The sequence below is a fragment of the Poromitra crassiceps genome (genome assembly GCF_964638095.1).
Source record: "Poromitra crassiceps genome assembly, chromosome: 27".
Classification (NCBI taxonomy): domain Eukaryota; kingdom Metazoa; phylum Chordata; class Actinopteri; order Beryciformes; family Melamphaidae; genus Poromitra; species Poromitra crassiceps.
In genome coordinates, this window is record NC_139650.1 from 8201740 (window position 1) to 8223115 (window position 21376).

General features: G+C 40.2%; 1 protein-coding gene across 1 annotated transcript; it reads left to right on the top strand.

Moving 5' to 3' along the window:
• The first annotated feature begins 232 nt into the window (after positions 1-232).
• Positions 233-3248, top strand: LOC310799468 (uncharacterized protein). The gene is made up of 6 exons (XM_083662056.1): positions 233-408; positions 698-770; positions 1167-1258; positions 1395-1429; positions 2305-2372; positions 2584-3248. The coding sequence occupies exons 1-5, from the start codon at positions 288-290 to the stop codon at positions 2341-2343; spliced, it is 360 nt and encodes a 119-aa protein (XP_083518182.1). The 5' UTR covers positions 233-287; the 3' UTR covers positions 2344-2372; positions 2584-3248.
• Positions 3249-21376: the final 18128 nt, after the last annotated feature.

Sequence of the window (21376 nt, forward strand, 5' to 3'; positions counted from 1 at the left end):
GTTCTATATTTGATATTTCTTTATCATCATTTTGCCAGTGTAGAGTATTACACACAATGTTCTATTGATTGTTGCTTGTTCTCCCTCAAGGTACGTCTGGACTCAATGTGGACCAGCAGCACATATCAGGATTTAATAGAGGAGATATAATGATCAGAGGTCACTATAGTATCCCTGGACAAATGAAGTGGTGTAGACTGGGAGGGTCCTGTGTGGAGAGACAGTCTGGATCAATCAATGGAACACAAGTGACAATCTTCAGTGACTCAAGTCTCTTCACTGTGACTATGAGTGGACTGAAGGTTGACAGCAGTGGTTGGTATTGGTGTGCTAAAGGAGACCTACAGATGCCAGTTCATGTCACTGTTCATGAACGACCCTCAACAACTACTATGAGCTCCACCATAAGTAAGAACCAAACCTTCTTCCTCATCTTTCATATTGTCACATATGACTGCCTATATGATGCCTAATAAAAATGAAGCCATTAATCGGACACAAATGTAACATGAAGTCAAAGTCTAAATAGTTCAAAGAATCATGAAGTATAAAATTCAGCCTTGTCATTTACTTTGGAAATCTGGGTTTATGATGATTCAAAATGTATGATCAAAATTGCCTGATAACAAATGAGGATGAACATGTATTTTCACACTACTTCCTCCAACCATTCACCAACATCCCTCCGTGCTCACAGGTACTGAGCCATCTAGTGGTCAGCCCACAAACTCCACTGCAGCTGGAGACAACCTGCCAGACCCACAGCAGAGGTTAGTCTCCTTTACTTAGAGCTAAGACACCTACCACATTCTCACAACACCATGGATTCAAATCTGATTCACATTTGCTCTCCACCCCCTGTATATCCTGTCCCTCTCCACTGTATATCCTGTCCCTCTCCACTGTATATCCTGTCCCTCTCCACTGTATATCCTGTCCCTCTCCACTGTATATCCTGTCCCTCTCCATTGTATATCCTGTCCCTCTCCACTGTATATCCTGTCCCTCTCCACTGTATATCCTGTCCCTCTCCACTGTATATGCTGTCCCTCTCCACTCTGACTGTCTGATAAAGGCAGCAGACTAAAGATGATCAAACACTAGTTTAAAATAGTGTCCACCTATAATTGTAATCAAATGTTGCCCATCTGCATGTCTTCTGCTAGATCCACTGACCTCAAGATTTTCCTCATCCGCCTGGTCTTGTTGGTATTGCTTGTGTCGTCTGGCTTGTTTGTCTGGAGGATAGTAATACATAGTAAGTCCATGGCAAATGCTGATTATGCAAATTCAGAACACAAATATTAATTGTGTCAAATATTTTCTGGAAAACTGATTCATCCTACAGTCAATTTGAAAGAGAATTACATGATATTACCTTGTGTTTGTTTCAGAGAAGGTCAAAGCTGAAGCATCAGTCATCACAGTGGTAAGATAGAGCCATGTCATTTCCCAGTATCACCTTGCAGGGTGGTGCAGTGTGGTCATCACCTCATCATTTGCATATATCTTCTTTATGATAATATCATAATAATACTTTATGGACTGATTAGGACACACAATAACCTTCTAACAATGTAATTTATAGTCTTATGTGCATAATCGTATGCAAACGTATTAGTTTTAGTCCAAATCCTAAATATTGCCATTTTAAGTTTTTGTACTGTTCCTTATGTTGGGTTTGAAGTCAGCGTGCTGATGCTCGAGACTTGTTCACAATAAACTCTGTGAACCAATCAGGCTGAAATGCCTCTACCAGAAAAAAGAAGAAGAAGAAGAAGGAAAAAAACATTACAGTGTGGGTGACCAGAGAACTGCTTAGTTTTGCATAATCCTTCAAATTGGGCTGGGTGGTTAATGACACATTTTTCTGTGGTGTGACAAACTCAAAACACATTTATTTTTGTTTTCCAGGGACTTTAAGTCCTTGACCATGCAAGTACGGTGGGATTCTACAACTTAGTGTGAGTTGTAGATACCCACTGGGCATCCGGGTTCATGGCATCATTGTAACGGCGTTGTGTTGATGGTAGTGGCAGCAACCCATGTTAAGGGCTTGCCAAGGGGTGGTTTCGAACCGCCGACCTCCGGCTTCCAAGGCGGACATAGAGCTAGCTCCCTTGGTGGAGGGGCCTTTATACTGGGGAAGTGAGTTTAAGCAACTTACTCCTCCGGACTCACGAGGACTGACATTCATTCGGTTACACTTACACTCCATCACAGCCTCTTTAACACAGTGATAAATCATGTTGTACTTTAGGGAACTGGCTCAGTGGTCCTCTTTCTTCTGCTTATTCACAACAGGCTGCTGATGTGGTCTCAGGAGAACCTGAGGAGGGCTGAGAACAATGAGAAGAAGTCACAGATGTTTTGTATGTTCTCTTTTATTAACGTTTTATCTTGTATCTTCATTTCAAATCTCTTTATGTTCTTTGGGTATCCTAGCTCAAAACACATTACGAAAAATTGCCCAATATGTATTACAATTAAATATACCCAATTCAAATATATTCTATATATGTTTCATTGAATATCTCAGGAATACAAGGAAGGTGCAAATGACTTCCTTTTTTCTCATCACAGGAAACAACTTCACCACTTCACTTCACTGGAGGGCTCTTGCAATTGTAGCACTATCAGAAGCTTTGTAATCCAGCCTTGAACTACAATGTCCATTTCGAGACTAATATGATAATTATTGTGCTTGCTGAAAGCACAGCACAATCTATGAAATTTGCCATACTTAATATTTTTATTCTTTCCACACAAAAGTTTGATGCATATTAACTCCCACATTCTTCACACCACATAGACATGCCAGACCTCAAAATGTGTTGCTCATTGATGACAGGTATCCTAGGGATCCATCAAGCGATTTCGCTATTCGTGATTACGCGCAAGTTTTTTCCCCATTCACTTGAATCGGGTTTGGAAAAATCTTGCATTAAATTAGCTGTATCTCAGAAATTATATGACCCAGAGCTACCACACTTGGTACCGAGGTTCACAGAGGGACCTTTTACTATCCACGAAAAAATTACACCAATTGACTTGATGGTGGCGCTATAACAGCCCTCTTTACATTTTGGTCCATAATGTTTGAACCGTAGGGTCCCCAATCAAAATTCCCTGGATTCCTTGGGTCCTTCTGCATCTACTGATATAGGCCATGCCCATTTCCTTCTGACTAGATTTTCTGCCATTTTGAATTTTGTCCAAAATCTTTCTTTTTTTTGTCAAATTTTGTCCAATCCTCACCAAACAAAAGCAGACATCATGTGTGGACGGTCTTGCACAAAATATAATTATATAATTATACATTATCATACTTATATAGTGATAAAAAATAATAGTAATAATAATAATAATAATAGTAGTAGTAGTAGTAATAATAATAATAATGGTGATGATGATGATGATGATGATGATGATGATGATGATGATGATGATGATGGTGATGATATAATATAATACTATAACAGTATATACTCGGGTGGAAAAAATGAAAGGGCTTCTTTATGAAAAATGTAAATAGTTTTTTTTGTTCTCTGTTTGTTTTGAATACATTTGTGTGAGATTCAATTTCTGCCTTGTTTTTTCTTTTGTCCTTATAGTCATATAAGAATTGATATATTCATATGACATCATTGCAGCATACGTGTGATGATAGCCCTTGTACATAAAACTATGGAGGTCTATCACTTGATGGTGCATTACAGGGTTGAGGTTATACAAGCAGCATTATTACACAAGGAGACAGACGGACCAAAAATAGGGCAAAATAATGCTTAGTCCCCAGAGGGTTAATATCACTTTTTCTTTGCACAACTCTGTTCCAATAGCTGCAATACACATATTCTGCATACTGTATGTATATATTGTATAATCCTATATGTGTATGTACATGCTCCCTATATCTTATACAAGGTTCCCAATTTGCTTAGAAATGTGCTTCAATTAGCATTAGCATTTATAGGTATACCTGGTTTATATGTAACCAAAACCACCATGACATTTATCAACAGTGTAATAAATCACATGGCTTTACCAATTTCTGTAATGATTTGATGTTGTACTGCTCATCAACTATACATAAATAAAAGTTTTATTATCTACCTTCAGTACCTTGGCTGTTGCAATTGATTGTTTAATTTTGATGTCAGTGACTAAATTAGAGTTATTCTTTGCTGTAACTGTCTCATCAGCCACTGACTGGTTTGTCTACTGGTTCCCATGATGGCACAAAGCATGACTCAGTACAATCAACTGAGTTGTACAAGGCTTCTATATCTCCATTTTATTATCTATAGAACCTCCTAATCTGCTCCCTGGCTGATGCACGACACAAGAAATAGCTTCACTCATTCAGCTGCACAAAAACACTTGTATATGACAACACACTAGTTTTAGTTTAGTTTAGAAACTAACTAGCACTAGAAACAAGAAACAATGTAAACAAAAGCATGTGACTCACCCCTAGATGGTGCAAATTGCTCTCTTGCTACAGCAGCATGTTCTGTTAGCATCCATTAGTCATGAAGCTATGCATCAGGCTTATAATGTCTTTGTAGTCAAGACCTGTGTCATTCTGCTGTGAAGAAACATCTCCCTTCACAGTGTGAGCCAAGGCCTGCTGATGTCATGCTGTGATAGAATTTTAAACTTTTCATATTTATATTGTGGTAAATGTAATACAAGTGAAAGAGGCAGTAGCACTGGTTTTCTAAAATATCCAAACCTTATTACCAGCAGTAGGGCTGGTGCAAGATGTCAAGACCGTTTGATTTGGACAGATGTATCCTTGTCTGTCTTATATAAATGATGTATTAGTCTGCATCTGTGACAGCTGATCACACAGCAACATATACATATTGAGCATACATACAGAGTGGGCATTACTGCTTATATCTGCAAAACCAATTTCCTTGAATGGAAGAGCAAGTGGGCTGATATGATACAGCACACATTCTCATATGGACTAGAATATGACACCTAGAGGCATGTCAGAGATAACCCTAGTTGTGTATCTCAAAATGTTTAAATTATCTATTTCATATAATTAATTTAAAACACACCATTTTCTTTTTAAGAAACAAGAAGATACATTAACCTGTTTAATTCTAACAATTTTATAAAACATATATAGATATAATTTAAAGCAGGTCTAAAATATCTTAAACATAGTGCTGTGCTTTATGTGCTGTTCTACACAAAGTTCTCTGTTATTGAAGAAAGGATCCAGAGTGCTTATTATGTTTCCACCCTGGGAGTGAAGCAGTTTGAGCTGAGGTCCTGACTCACTCCTGCACTTTGTCTGCCCACAGAGCAGCTAGGCTGTGCCTGCTCCTTCTATTCTGACATGGACCGACGGACGTAGAGGAGGTGTTGGAGGAAGACAGAGATGGCAGCTGTGCTCGTGGATAAAGAGGAACATGGGTTCTGAAGATCCAGGGCAAAGCGATTGCTCAGGCTAGGATGTTGCTCAGAGGGGTCAGGGGGAGGCTGGGGCAGAGGAGAGGACAATCTGACCTCCAGGGGTGATTTTCCTCTGGAGGAATGTCCAGTTCTTCCCTCAACTCTTCAGACAGCGATTGATGAGATGGAGACTTTGACCTTTGTCTTAATGGCTACCTCAATCTGTTCTTTGAGGCAACACCAGCAAAGTCCCACAGTGTCTAGTACTGTGTTGCCTCTAGAGCCCCTTTTAGATTCACCCAAAAAACGCAGTCCACAAACCACCGTCTTGTTCTGTTAGAAACAGCTGATTAGATGGATCTGCAAACGACATGGCTATTCATGGGATCAGCTGTGAACGGCACGTGATATTCAATAAATAGCACACCAGCTGAAAACGGTATATTTTGCATCTTGATAACATATCAATTTTGGCCTTTTACACTCACAATACATCCTCAATTATGATGCAATACTTTAAAAAGAGCCAGGGCCCTAATGAAACCAATATCAGTGGTGCTGGGGACGTACGTGTCCCCACCACTTCTTCAAATGGCAGATTTTGTCCCAATCATTTTTTTAAAGCATAATTTGTTAAAAATTATTCTGAAAAAATAGCTTGCACCAAGGAATGTTAACTAACAAAAAAGAATGCATTTATAATGTTTTATTTGCACAATAAGAAAACATACAAAGCAATGAAAATGTAGAAAGAATTATTGTCCAAAAAAGAGTAGTGTCATTGCTTCAGTTGTTTGTACTTGGTCATATTTTGGGGCAGTGATATTGGATATTGTTATTGCTGTGCTGACTGACATGGTGCTTCAGTTAGATGTGATATTGGCATTGTTCAATTGACATGGTTTTTCAGCTGTGGATGTGATGATTATGGATGACCGTACTTGTGCGGTCGACATTGTATGTTGTGCATTGTAGGCTGAGCCTATTTTCATATTGTCCACTCTGTAGTAGCCTATAGGCATGCCCTTTAATTATTTTATTTTTTTCAATTTTCCCCCTCGCCGTATCTACTCTATACTGATCCTCCCATTATGCACTGCCTAAAATTACGATTTTAGATGAGACTGAGAGACAACAGTTCTAGTCTCCAATCTGAAATAAAACTGCTTGTGCTGCACAGGCAGAGGTGTGAGTTTCATGTCACACTTTGCACACTAGTGTTAAACGGCCCCAGCCAGTAGAGAGCACAGTGTTGACTCATTCTAGGTGACAACTCAAACTCCCACGATGCTGTTTGACCTTGATATTTTGAAGACTATAAAAAATGCTTTTTTTCATCTGAGCCCTTATGCAAGAGTGTCAACACAAATTGACAATGCAAAACAATCACCACAATGCAGTGAAATTTGTATTTGTATTTTTTTGGTTAAACTTCCCTTGCCTTTCCCTTTTCTCATTTATTCTTGCTTATCAATGTTCATTTGGTCATCTGTATTGATCCAGGGGAGAATAATAACCCATTGTTTGGTGTTCTCATCTCGTTTTTCCCAATAGTGCAGCAGATAATTGCATATTTCAGAAGGATCGTTCACTTTGTGATGCAAGCATGAAATTTGGCACAGATACTCTTCAAGGTCCACTCTTTTGAAAAAAGGCGCTGGCCACTCAGAAATCCAAGATGGCCGCTCTTTTCAAGATGGCTTCCACGTGTTGTAAATGAGCATGTAACCTATGTTTGGTAACATAAAATGTTTTATGGGTCTCACATTTCTTTATTATAAGTGTTATTTTTGTTATAACTACTATGTGAAATGCTGTAGCAAAGATGGCGTGCAAGATGGCCGCCATGATATCTCATGATCTAAAATACAGAGAAACCCAGTTTTTGGGTCTATACATAGGTTTTTGGGGCTGTGGATTCCAATAGAGCTATTAGTTTTCTTGTCAGAGCACAATTTAGCTTAGTTTAATAGAGTGAATGTCAGCGCGCAACCAGGGCACACTGGTGACATCACTGCTGTGGAACTCAGCATGGGGTTCAGTGTGAGCTGATCTAGTTTTACTAATACTGTGATGAATAGTGATACTATAGGTTAGTGTCCCAAATGCTGTCTAACAGCCCCCAATCAATTAGCTAGTAATAATAGTAAGTTGATGTAGCTAGATAGCCACGCCTGAATTGACAGGGTGTGCCAGCGCGGGAGAGCCGAGCCAAGGGTAAGAGGGGCTATACATGACTCATTCATGTATACTTAACCGGAAGGTGTACAGATCACACAGGACTAATGCCAAAAGAGAGAAAAGGATAATGAGAAAAGGATTGCCCCTTGGCCTTAATCAGAAATCAATCCCCAAAAAATGATAGTTTAGTTGTCCAAGTCTAGATGAGGATAAAAAGCCACATATCTTGTCTCCATACTTTGTATCTCTCTTCCGCTCTTTTCCTCGTTATCTCTCTCATGATTAAAGTCCTAATTTCCCACATCGCCCTGCTGTAAATTACCCATGTTTAATACATTTTTGAAAACTGTGGTGCAAAAGAAAAGGTGAGAGGAGGTAGGGAGGAGAGGCTGGTAGCAAAGGCAAGTATGAACGGATGGAGGAGAGTTTCAAACAGAAGAGCTGAATTTAAAAAGAGGAAGGGTGAATGAGAAGAAGTAACAAAGAAAGGAGATTGTTTGCAAAATGAGTTGTGACACTTTGGGGCCTCTTCTCCTTCCTCTATCTGCTTCTCATCATCCTCAGGATATTATGACACACACATACTGCCTGCAGGCAGGCATGCCTGCGCACACAGATAGCACATGGACACACACACACACACACACACACACACACACACACACACACACACACACACACACACACACACACACACACACACACACACACACGCACCAGTTTTTTCAACTGGTGGGGGATGTGTGGGGATGTTACAGTATTTAGGGCCCCAACCCTATCTTTTTGACAACATGTTCCATACGTTTATGGACAATAAGAGGGTTATTGTGCTTTTGGCTTTAATTCTTTATTTTATTTTATTGATCCTTTATTTAACCAGGGCAATCACATTGAGATTTCCATCTCTTTTTCAAGTGGGCCCTGGTCAAGAAAGCAGCATACAGTTAATTCCACTAATACATTATATATCAACACAAGTAAAAAATACAAGACAATAGGGTCACACGAGAAGTAAATAAAATTGGTTCACAATTCAAATGCAGGCAAATTTAAAAACATGAGCACTCCTTTGCCAGCAGTTGTCCAATTTGTTCTTTGAAATGATCCATCCTAATGAGGGAAGGTAATTTCAAATCCTTTTGTAGCAGGTTCCAGGAGAAAGGAGCAGCATAGCTAAAGGCATGTATGTTTCCTGTAGCAGGTTCCAGGAGAAAGGAGCAGCATAGCTAAAGGCATGTATGTTTCCCAAACTCAGTTCTCACAGTAGGAACATGATACGAGATAGAGGTTTTTGATCTCAGATTGTAATGAGCACCTCTAGATTGAGTGAGCAAAGTAAATTGGTAGCTGGCCCAGGATGGCTTTGTAAACAAACAAATACCAATGTGACTAACCCTAATCCTAACCCATGGGGGCAGACAGTACTTAGGGCCAAAACAACATGTCTATCTAATTCCTTGACCCCAACAACCTTGGGTTAGACCAAATAAGTGTGTCTCTATCTTTATTAGTTACTGAGATATTAAAAATATTTGTTTTGTGACACGCCATCTTTGATACAGCTATTTTCAACTAGCTTGGTTTCAGGCCAAGTAACATTCCTTCTCAATTATATGAACCCCAAAACCTTGGTTTATACGATAAACAGACTGTTTTACTCAAAATAATTACATTGATATGATGAGCATTCGATAGAAATGGCGGTCATCTTGAAATGGTTGCAATATTGAATTTTTGAGTGGCCAGCGCCTTTCATCCACAACCCCAAAAACTTATGTATAGACCTTACCCCGCTAGCCGGGCGCTTCTCGAACCGAAAACCCCCCCCCGAAAATCATTCATCTTTAGCAACTCGGAACAACGACTCACTGTTTACTCACTGTATACTCACTAATGCCCCCCACACTTCCTGAATGGTATTGCACCTACATTTTTGGTTTTTCAAAGACAGAAAAGTGGATTTTATGCAACAATTTGGAAGAGGCCACTATATGTTATTAAAAGAAGAGGATGTTGCGCATCGGATAGCGTCTTCACTTCACTTGTTTGGCTCAGGTAAGGGTTGGCTTTTATACCTAGACGTGAGAGCGGCACGATTGTGTGATGGGAAATGCGTTGACGTTCGCCGGGCGCTAATGCTCAGTATGAGCGAGAAGCGCCCGGCTAGCGGGGTAAGTATAGACCCAGAAACTGGGTTTGTATGTATTTTAGATCATGAGATATCATCACAGCTAGTTTTATGGCAGCCATCTTGCACACCATCTTTGCTACAGCAGTTCACATAGTAGTTATGACAAAAATAACACTTATAATAAAGAAATGTGAGACTCATAAAACATTTTATGTTACCAAACATAGGTTACATGCTCATTTAGTACAACACGTGGAAGCCATCTTGAAAAAGGGCTGCCATCTTGGATTTTTGAGTGGCCCTTGAAGAATGAACGATTCTTCCACTTATCTGCTGCACTACAATTTGAGAAGATATGTTTAACTCCTCTCTTTGGTTTGATGTTGATATAACCACATTGTTTCCTTGTTTTGTTTTGTTTTGTTTTGTTTCTATTTAATGAAAATAAAAAATTGATAAAAAAAAAAAACTCACCACAATGCAGGAAATGAAGTGTTGGGCTGCATTTCACAATAAAGATATCAGTGACATTCTTAGGGGGGAAGTCCTGTTATAGGTTTGTACGTGATAATTCCTTACTTTTAAATGTTGGTTGTACTATTTCGTTGTATCCACTCAGTGTTACAGCCAGGGTCGGACTGGCCTTAGGGAGCATAGGGAGTTTGACCGGTGGCCTGGCCTGCTAAATGGCCTGCAGGTGCATAAAGAAACACCACAATGCAGGAAATGAAGTGTTTAACCCTCAGAATTTGCCTAGGCTCCTCCCATCTTTATGCCCCTCCCCCCCATGTTCAAATGAAGCCTACAAGTGTCTGCATCATCCTGTGCCCCCCCCCCCCCCACCACCATTGTCATTAATTTGCACTCTGGTAGCAGTGCACAACAATTCACCAGAATGCAGGAAGTGTATTTATAACTGCCTGAACGATTCTCCCAGTCCACCCCTGAGCACAGCACAATACTTCTGTCATCTTTCACCACGTTGAAAGTGTTACACCATCACACCGCTCAGGGGAAATGCTTCTGCAGTTGTTGGCGTCGGTGCCATGAGCAGTCTGAGCTTCCGTTTGTTTGTTCTTCTTTTGATGCAAACCTTTCTCAAACCGATATAATAATCTTCCCTGTGTGCATAGTTCTATTGCTTATCCTCATCTCAAATTATATGAATAACAATAAAATTATTTCATTAAGTTATTTTCCAAAGAGTCTTCTTTCCCTACATTCTAATTTGTGTATGGATTCTACGTTTCCTACTCTGTGGAAAGAGTGAGGTCAGGTGTGTGTTAGGAGGCAGAGAGAAACAAGGACCGCCCTCCTCCATGTATATGCGTCTACGCCGCAGATTCTCCTAGTAGCCTGGGGCCCCCAAATCTGCAGGGGTCCCCTATAGGCCTACATGATAAGAAATGTATTTTAAGCACCTGAATGAGAAAATCAGAAGAGCCTTGCTCTAGAATAGGCTTTTCTGCACACCTTATAGCTTTTTCATATTTACATAAAAGCATGACTATACTCCACTCTCGTATAAAAATGTCTAAAATGTATTTTCCCTGCCACCTGTTGTGCAGCAGAAATTCCCGCAGAGAGTCCCTGCATGGAACCAGTTAATAATAAAGAAATGATGAGTTATGACAGTAACAGTCAACCAACTATATCCACAGGCTGGATCTTTTCCATGATTGGAAACTCTTGTGTGAGACAACAAAGTCTTTTGTGGGATATTGGATCAAATATTAGTAAGAATAGATTGTGTCAAAAAAATCAATTGAACTATTTCTATGTGGGAAAATTATGTGTTAAGAGAGGCTTATGCTTTGTGGAAGTTGCAACAAACAATGCACAAAACTATCTATTGATTCTATAGAGAGCCAAAGTGGAACGTCACTTCCTGCTTCAGCAAAATGCTTATAAAAATAGTTTTACTTGTTCAAACCAAACGGTTCAGATATATTTAGAAACAGGAGAGACCACATAACATTTCACTTGGACCAAAACGTAAAAAACTTCAGACTAAAAGAAAATATTTTTTCGATGTTATTTTTTTTAAGTTTTGGTCTGAGTGAAATGTTCTATGATCTCTCCCGATTCTAAATATATCTGAACCGTTTGTTTTGACCAAATACAACTATTTATATAAGCATTTTACGAAATGTCTATGGGAAAATAAATGGTGGATGAAAATCTCTGGTACAGTACTGAAGCAGGAAGTGACGTTCACTTTGCCTCTCTATACAGTATATAGCCCACATATGAGGACAAACAAAAATCAGAAGTGTCAGGAATAATATAGGCTTTGGTTGATGTCTAACTGGAAAAGGGAAGCAAATTAAACTCATTCAAATATATGTATGTAATGTATTGTAGATAGAGATATGAATGCAGTATATTTGACTCTGTATGCTCAATAGATACACAGCAGCTTATAGGACAGGAGGTGTGTTCAGAATGAGGAGGAGCAGCAGTTAGCCCTGAAGTAAGAGTGACTAGAGAGGGAGGTAGTGTTCACTCTCACATTGAAGCAGTAAGAGTGACTAGAGAGGGAGGTAGTGTTCACTCTCACATTGAAGCAGTAAGAGTGACTAGAGAGGGAGGTAGTGTTCACTCTCACATTGAAGCAGACATGGCTTTGACCTGTATCCCTCTGCTTCTCCTCTGTGGACTCATTGGTAAGTGATCAAAGTCTTCATGAGAACGCTCTTAGTTTAGCTGTTACCTGTGATGATGATGATGATGATGATGATGATGATGATGATGATGATGATGATGATGATATGAATGTTGTATAGTAGTGACATGATATTCTGGAGTAATGAACTTTGATTCACATATTTAAAGTGACAACCACCTCTAATATTATAAGATGAACTGTTCTTTCGGGGCGGCTGTAGCTCAGGAGTTAGAGCGGGTCGTCCACTAATCGCTTTGGATAAAAGAGGTTGGTGGTTCGCCTAGGTCGCGGAACCGCCCCACAATGTACACGGGCCCGGGTCCGGGTACATTTCAGTAATACTAATAATAGAAAAGGAGAAGATACTGAATAATGACATCACAATAGTATAATCCTAATGTTAATTTAAAAGTAAATATTCTTCTAAATATGGATAAAAGTCCAAAAAACATAAAATTTTCTTCGACGCTGCCGAGATTCCATTCCTTACAGCACCCCCTACTTAATAATAGTTCCAGTGCGGCTGCAAAAATGTGGTGGCGGGTTGTGTCAAGTGTACTGGCTCGGGGAACGGTCCAGCCCCCGGTCCCTTAGGTTTCTGACAATGTGCCCCCCTGAACAATTTAGTTGAATAGCCCTGCTGTAATTTATAGATTCATTATGCTATAACTTATTTGTATTGATACGTATGCATATATTAACCCAGTGGCACTCATATTCTGGTTTATTTCAAGAAAAACATTTTGGCTAGTTGAAATTAATTGGCTCGTAACTTTAAAATCTAGCAGGCATATTGGCTGGTGATAAAAAAAAAGTTTAATCTCAAACCCTGCAGGGAGAGCAGGTGGTGACATAGGAGTGAGTGAGAAAAGGAGCAAATATATGATTGTTAAGACTGCATACTGACATCACAACCGTCTAATCCTAATGTTAATTTAAAATGAGATATTCCTATATGAATCTGGCTTCAAACGACCAAAATCTTTATATGATGATAATAATAATAATCAATGATGGTGGTTCACAGACGTGTGTGTGTGTGTGTGTGTGTGTGTGTGGGAGGGGGGGGGGGGGTGACTTTTGGCATGGCAAACAGCTAAAGGGGAACATGAGACAAAAAAGGTTGGGAACCACTGGGCTAATCAACCAAACTAGACGTTATTCAACAATCAATAACAATAAAGAAGTTTGAAATTAATTTTATTCACTTCAATTCAGTTATCAAGTCTGTTCAGAGTAAACCCACTTCACAAACAAATCAATGAATCTCTCCAAAAAGCTATGTAACCAAACGTCTCTACTTTGTTCACACAGGATAGCTAATTAGTTAAGTAGCGTACATATTGTCCCTGGGTGGTGAGGAGGCTGCGATATTTGACAATTTAGCTGCAGCTGCTCACTCAAATTAGATTTAGCATTGGTTTTCATTGTGAATTAGAATGGTTCAGGGGCACTCTGTACTATACACTATCACAGGCTGCATCTGGCCCCTGGGTCCTAAGCTGTAGCTATCACTGGTCTCTAGTTTCTATGTTTCTGATTGTGATATAGTTGTGAGATCTACATGAATCCAAATAAAGGGATTATATTGTAAACTATGTATCTCATGTTGTTGTTGTTGTTGTTGTTGTTGTTGTTGCAGGAATTCACAGCATAACTACAGTGAGCAAAGTGTCAGTGAAGACAGGAGGCAACATCACTATTCCTTGTCTCTATGATGTAAAGTACATAAGCCATGTGAAGTACTTGTGTAAAGGGGGTAATTGGGACTTGTGCAGTATTGTGGTAAAAACAACCCAACGTACTTCAGGAAGGTTTTCTATCTCTGATGACACCAAGCAAAGAATCTTCACTGTGACCATTAATGACCTGGTGGTACAGGACACCTCTTATTACTGGTGTAACGTGGAAATTAATGCGGGGGACGATGATGGAGAGTATTTTCACCTGTCAGTCTCCAGTAAGATCAAGTTATTCATTTCAGAACATGTGAAACCCTTTCTGTGAGATTATAACACCTTTGTGTGTGTGTGTGTGTGTGTGTGTGTGTGTGTGTGTGTGTGTGTGTGTGTGTGTGTGTGTGTGTGTGTGTGTGTGTGTGTATGTGTGTGTACATGTGCGTGTGAGTGTGTGTGTGTGTGTGTGTGTGTGTGTGTGTGTGTGTGTGTGTTTGTGAGTGTGCGTGCGTGCGTGCGTGTGTGTGTGTGTGTGTGTGTGTGTGTGTGGGGGGGGGCATAGAGGCTGTCTAATTTTGCTGCAGAGACAAATTATGACTACTGCTGATACCCATTATACTGATCCTGTGTGTGTGTGTGTGTGTGTGTGTGTGTGTGTGTGTGTGTGTGTGTGTGTGTGTGTGTGTGTGTGTGTGTGTGTGTGTGTGTGTGTGCGTGCGTGCGTGCGTGCGCGTGTGCGTGTGCGTGTGCGTGTGCGTGTGTGTGTGCGCACGCGCGCGTGTGTTTGTCACCTGCTGGCTGCTGTGTGTAGTGCTGTCACGAATTGGCTATAATTGGGATAATGAACTAATTATTTTCATTTGTTGAATGGCAAGATTGAATGTAAATGGAATGATTTGAAGATATTTGAATGTATGCAACATGCTGTTCCATATTTGATATTTCTTTATCATCATTTTGCCAGTGTAGAGTATTACACACAATGTTCTATTGATTGTTGCTTGTTCTCCCTCAAGGTACGTCTGAACTCAATGTGGACCAGCAGCACATATCAGGATTTAATAGAGGAGATATAATGATCAGAGGTCACCATAGTAATAGTATCACTGGACGAATGAAGTGGTGTAGACTGGGATGGTACTGTGTGGAGATGGATGGATCAATCAATGGAACACAAGTGACAATCTTCAGTTCCTCAAGTCTGTTCAATGTGACTATGAGTGGACTGAAGGTTGACAGCAGTGGTTGGTATTGGTGTGCTAAAGGACACCTACAGATGCCAGTTCATGTCACTGTTCATGAACGACCCTCAACAACTACTATGAGCCCCACCACAAGTACAAGCTCCACCACCACAAGTAAGAATCAAACCTTCTTCCTCATCTTTCATATTGTGACATATGACTGCCTATATGATGCCTAATAAAAATGAAGCCATTAATCGGACACACACAAATGTAACATGAAGTCAAACTCTAAAATAGTTCAAATAATCATGAAGTATAAAATTCAGCCTTGTCACACTACTCACTCTTTATATACTCTTATAGAGACGCTTCCTCCAACCACCCACCAACATTCCTCCGTGCTCACAGGTACTGAGCCATCTAGTGGTCAGCCCACAAACTCCACTGCAGCTGGAGACAACCTGCCAAACCCACAGCAGAGGTCAGTCTCCTTTACTTAGAGCTAAGACACCTACCATGTTCTCACAACACCATGGATTCAAATCTGATTCACATTTGCTCTCCACCCCCTGTACATCCTGTCCCTCTCCACTCTCCACTCTATACCCTGTCCCTCTCCACTGTATATACTGTCCCTCCCACTGTACATCCTGTCCCTCTCCACTGTATACCCTGTCCCTCTCCACTGTATATCCTGTCCCTCTCCACTGTATATCCTGTCCCTCTCCACTGTATATCCTGTCCCTCTCCAGTGTATGTCTAATAAAGCAGACATGTCATAAAGATGATTTCTTAAAAACATCTAGTTTTCTTACAACCAAAGGTGAAATATGGATGCATTTTCTGACTGTTGCAACACTTAAAATTTACCTTTTTATTGCTCTAGTTTATAATTGTCAACATTAGTGCAAAAAAGGAGCATTTTAATTAGAATCCAAACACACAAATGTGTCAGATAACTTTTATGGTTGTGGGGGGAAAGTGTGCGCCTTTAATCAAATGTACCTCATCTGCATCTATCTTCTGCTAGATCCATTGACCTAAAGATTGTCCTCATCCCGCTGGTCTTGGTGGTTTTGGTTTTAGCATCTTCCTTGTTTGGTTGGAGGATAGTAATACATAGTAAGTCCATGGCAAACACTGATGAATCAAATTCAGAACCAAAATAATAATTGTGTCATTACATTTTAAATGATTTTCTTTAAAAAAAATTATTAGCCTACATGATATTTTAAATTATTTTCTTTAAAAATTATGACATGATATTTCCTTGTGTTTGTTTCAGAGAAGACCAAAGCTGAAGCATCAGCCATCACAGTGGTAAGATAGAGCCATGTCATTTCCCAGTATCACCTTTGATGGTCATGTGTTGTCATCGCCTCGTCATATCTTCTTTGTGATAGTATAATAATTATTGTATATAACTGAGTGTGAGTTGTTGGTCATAATACATGGATTATAGCAGCACTATAGTGCTGTAGTAGTCGAAACCGGTCTTGGTCTCAATATCACATTTTGATGGTCTCGGTCTCTTCTGGAACTCGTCCTCCCTCGGTCTTGGTCTTGGTCTCGTTGACCCCCGCCCACCCCTGGTCTTGGTCTTGGTCTTGACTAGGTCTGGGTTTAGGACAGGTGGTTTCGACCCCAACACTAAGCAGCACTTCTATATAGTCACTGCTCTGTCTGTTGGATGTTGTTAATAATATAATCTGCATGCCTGCTGTAAACACTATTATTCACAGACTGTGTATCGTTCCTTGTGAACGTTTTGTTCATCCTCGTTCTTCTACTTATTCACAACAGGCTGCTGACAATGAAGAGAATTTGATCTACAGTGATGTTCATCACATTAGGACACCTCCAGCCCAGGTACTGTATGAATGTGTCCACGTGCACATAATGATAGAGTTTGCATGTTCTCCCCGTGTCTGTGTGCATTTCTTCCAGGTGCTCTGGTTTTGTTCCACAGTCCAAAGACATGCAGGTCAGGTGGATTGAAGACTCTAAATTGCCCATAGACATGAGTGTGTTTGAGTAGTGTATATTATGATGTATGTAACCTATATCATCATGTGTATCAGGGCTGTATTACCAAACGGGCCTATTGGGCCCAGGCCCCCAAGAGCTCAGGGGGCCCATAACCAGAGATGGGGACTTGAGACTTGGTGACTTGGACTCGAGTCGACTCGAGTCCCTGTTTTGATGACTTGCGACTTGACAAAAACATAAATGACTTGAGACTTACTTGGACTTGGAAGTTAAAGACTCGAGACTTGACTTGACTTGAGAGTTGATGACTTGGTTGTTATTGTTTGTCAGTTTAAATATTAAATATGAACAAATGTAATATAATCTAACAATGTTTGATGTTGTAGCCTGGCTGTCAGTGTTTTGACTGTTTATCAGTGATCGAGAGGAAGTACTTTGATTGAGAAGAGATAAATACTGTACGTTTAAGTCATTTGATTTTGTTTGATTACATTGTAGTCTTGTCAGTATTTCACTGGAAATTGTTTTTTACTGACTTTTGTTTGTTTACATATATTTCACTGAACATCAATAATTATAATATAAATTCATTTCATTGTCATGAACAGGTTAGATAAGTTGACCAATAGCACTGCAGGTACTAATACCTCGTATTTTTTGTTATAAAGGAAGGTAACACTGCAGTATCTTGGGGTGGGGGGAAGTAACTTGACTTGGGACTTGACTTTCCTGAACTAAGGACTCGACTCGACTTGATAAAACCTGTGACTTGACTGGTCCAAAACAAAGTGACTTGAGACTTGCTTCAGACTTGGACCAAATGACAAATGACTCCAATGGAGCTGCTCAGTAGCCAGCAGAGCACTCCTGAAAAAGAGAGCATTGCTCTCAGTGCAATCTGGGAGTCCAGAGTCTATTTCGGCATGTAAATTGCCGAAATAGACTTATGCATCCAGGCCCAGGGGCCCGTCATGTCATAATCCGCCTATGACGTGTGTAGTATTTATGATCATGTAGTATTCATTTGATATGTAGCTACTGTATGCTATGTAAAAGTCCTTTAAGACATGCTTGTGATTATATAAATACAGACTACTACTACTACTATTACTACTACTAGACTGGACTAATAATATTCAAAGGGGAACACATAAAAATGGAAGTCAAGTAACTGTAGTTGAAGACATGAGATTAATGTCGTATTTCAAATTGGTCCTTGTAGGTCCCACAGACCAGTACTGATGCTCTGTACAGCAATGTTGATCCTGATGCTCTGTACAGCAATGTTGATCCTGATGCTCTGTACAGCAATGTTGATCCTGATGCTCTGCACAGCAATGTTGATCCTGATGCTCTGCACAGCAATGTTGATCCTGATGCTCTGTACAGCAATGTTGTGAAAGACAGGAAAGCCCAGGAGGTAAACATCAAGGCTGTGTCCACATTAACAGGCCAAACCACTATTTAATATTTCTGTTCAAATCATAGAAAAGCAATGAAAAAATACTACTATTACTGCAAAGCTGTTAGTATTTGTTTTTATTGTTGTTGCTTTTCTTTCCTGCTAGTGCTTTTATTGAATGATGTCATCATTTGCTTGTGTTTGCCTGCATTTTTCCATTAGACTGAAGCAGCAGAAGCCAGTGTGATCTACGGTACAGTGGTTCCACACTAGAACATGACCAGTGTGATCTACGGTACAGTGGTTCCACACTAGAACATGCATGACCAGTGTGATCTACGGTACAGTGGTTCCACACTAGAACATGACCAGTGTGATCTACGGTACAGTGGTTCCACACTAGAACATGGCCAGTGCTAATAAACCCAAAAGGCTGGAGGACATTGATGCTACAACACATCTAATGATAATGTCGTATTGATGTGATGTGGCACTTATGTCCTAAGTTATGAGTTTGGACAAATGGACACGGTAAGAGAGGTTATCTGAGTTACTGAAGCCTTTCTGTCGGCTCCAACCATTCTGAGCTTTCTCATCAACAAGACATTTCCATCCACAGAGCCACCCCTCACTGGGTGTTTTTGGTTTTCACACCAGTGTCAATTCTAGAGAGGTGGTAATGCAACCTAAGGATGCCAACTGCCATAAAAAACCACAGAAGAAGAAGAAGATGCAGGGATACTCAACTTGCTTTGCCCGGGGGCCACTTTTGCAAAATGACAGGAGGCCAGGGGCCAGTTAATAAACAAACATCAATATTTTTTCTGTATTTGATTGTAGGTTTTTGGGGTGTCAGCCGGAGTTTAGTCTGACAATTTTGTGCACACAGGATAGTTAGTTAGGTTAAGTTAGTTAAGTACATATAAGTGCGTGGGCGGCGAGAAGGTCGCGATATTTGACAATTTAGCTGGAGCTCAGTCAAACTTTATTGAACATGAGATTTCATTGTGAATTAGAAAATGGTTGGGGGGCCACTCTGCACCCTATCGCGGGCCGCATCTGGCCCCCGGGCTACAAGTTGAGTATCACTGCTGTAGTGTGTGAAAAAGATCAGCCATTTCAGAAATACTTCACTGAGTGCACATTTTGATGTTTGATGTGACGCTGCTGACCTCTATCTGCATGATCCTGCATTGCACTGCTGCCACATGATTGGCTGGATGGATCATTGCATAAATAAGCAGGTGTACTGTACAGGTGTTTAAAGTGCTCCGTCAGTGTATATATATATATATCGAGGGATTCGAGTCAAAGTAAGTGAGATTTGGGGCAAATATGAGTTATATCAATTAAAAGGTCTCAGTGAGATCTTTTCATTTAAAAAGACACAACTGAAATCATATGAATCAAAAGTTTTAATTAAGCAAAAAACTGAAAGCCATAACAGTAAAGGTAAGGGTTTGTTTGCTGCCAAAAGGGTGTAACAGCACTTTTGACACTGAACAAGCAATGTGGCTAGTTAGTTAGCACTTAGGCTAGTTAGTTAGCACTTACTAACCTTACCTTACTAACATGTATGCTGACATAAGTAATGCTGCCAGCATGATCACATCGTTTTTAGTAGCCTATCCTATTCATATCCCAATTAATAGTTTAGGTCAATATTAGATGAATGTAAATATGTTAATATTCCCATGAAATACTACTATTATCTACTATTATCCTGCATCCAGCACTTGAACAGGGCAGTCGCTTTCTTAGTCGCTCTCCCTTCCCCCTCCCCTAAACCCCACCCCCCGCCCCCAGCATTTCGTCTGCAACTGAGCTCTTCCCCCCCCAAACCCCCTGCCTTGTTACAGCTCTTGCATCATCCACACCCCCACCCCCTCTTCCTCCGATATACATCCATCTGGCGCTGATGACAGCGAGCCACTTGCGTTGTTTGAGGAGCTAGTGCAACGGTGGCGCTGCGCACGTGGCGACCCGGCTGAGGGTAGTAGATGGTCCTTTGGAATCTGTACATATTGCAACAAATGTTTATGTACTGTATAATATTGAAGTGTGCCTTTATTACTTTCAAACTAGTAATAATGTATCTCAATTCTGAAGTGTGCCGTTATTACTAATCTCAAACTATTAATGATGTTGTAATTATCCACTACTGTCTGATGTGAACCAAAGTGCCCTTCTGGGACATGTATTAAACTGATTGATTGATTGATTGATTGATTGATTGATTGATTGATTGATTGATTGATTGATTGATTGATTGATTGATTGATTGATTGATTGACTTAGGCATATAGATTCAAAATGTTATTTTATAATGTTAGGAGTGAGTGTGAACTGGTCAAAATGAGCTCTAGTAAGACTGCAAAGCTGAACTTATCCCTCAGTGTTATGGGGAGTTCTACAGGTCTTTGTTTTAGGACCCTGGAGCTCATATACCCTAGCTGACATATGTCAGACATGGCAGTAAAGCTATAGGACTCTTGTGGTTCTAACGAGACCAATTTCAATCACATATCTTGATGTGAGCGGTCAAGGGATGTCATGTCCATTTACCTTTGTCAAAAACTTTGCCGACTTTGTTACACCCTCTTCCCAGCGAGCTAGCAGAACAAGGCTGGTACCTAGGATTCATCTGGATGTCTAGAATTTTTAACGGGTGCTCAGATGAAATTTAGGGGTAGGCTACTCAAGCACCGCTAAAAAGGGTAAAAACGC

What these genes read in the sequence shown, in the direction of transcription:
- LOC310799468 (XM_083662056.1), top strand. Translation starts at nt 288, where the DNA reads ATGAGTGGACTGAAGGTTGACAGCAGTGGTTGGTATTGGTGTGCTAAA. An exon ending in CTGCCAGACCCACAGCAGAG is followed by an intron (nt 771 to 1,166) that starts GTTAGTCTCCTT and finishes GTCTTCTGCTAG; the next exon opens with ATCCACTGACCTCAAGATTT. An exon ending in AAGCATCAGTCATCACAGTG is followed by an intron (nt 1,430 to 2,304) that starts GTAAGATAGAGC and finishes TATTCACAACAG; the next exon opens with GCTGCTGATGTGGTCTCAGG.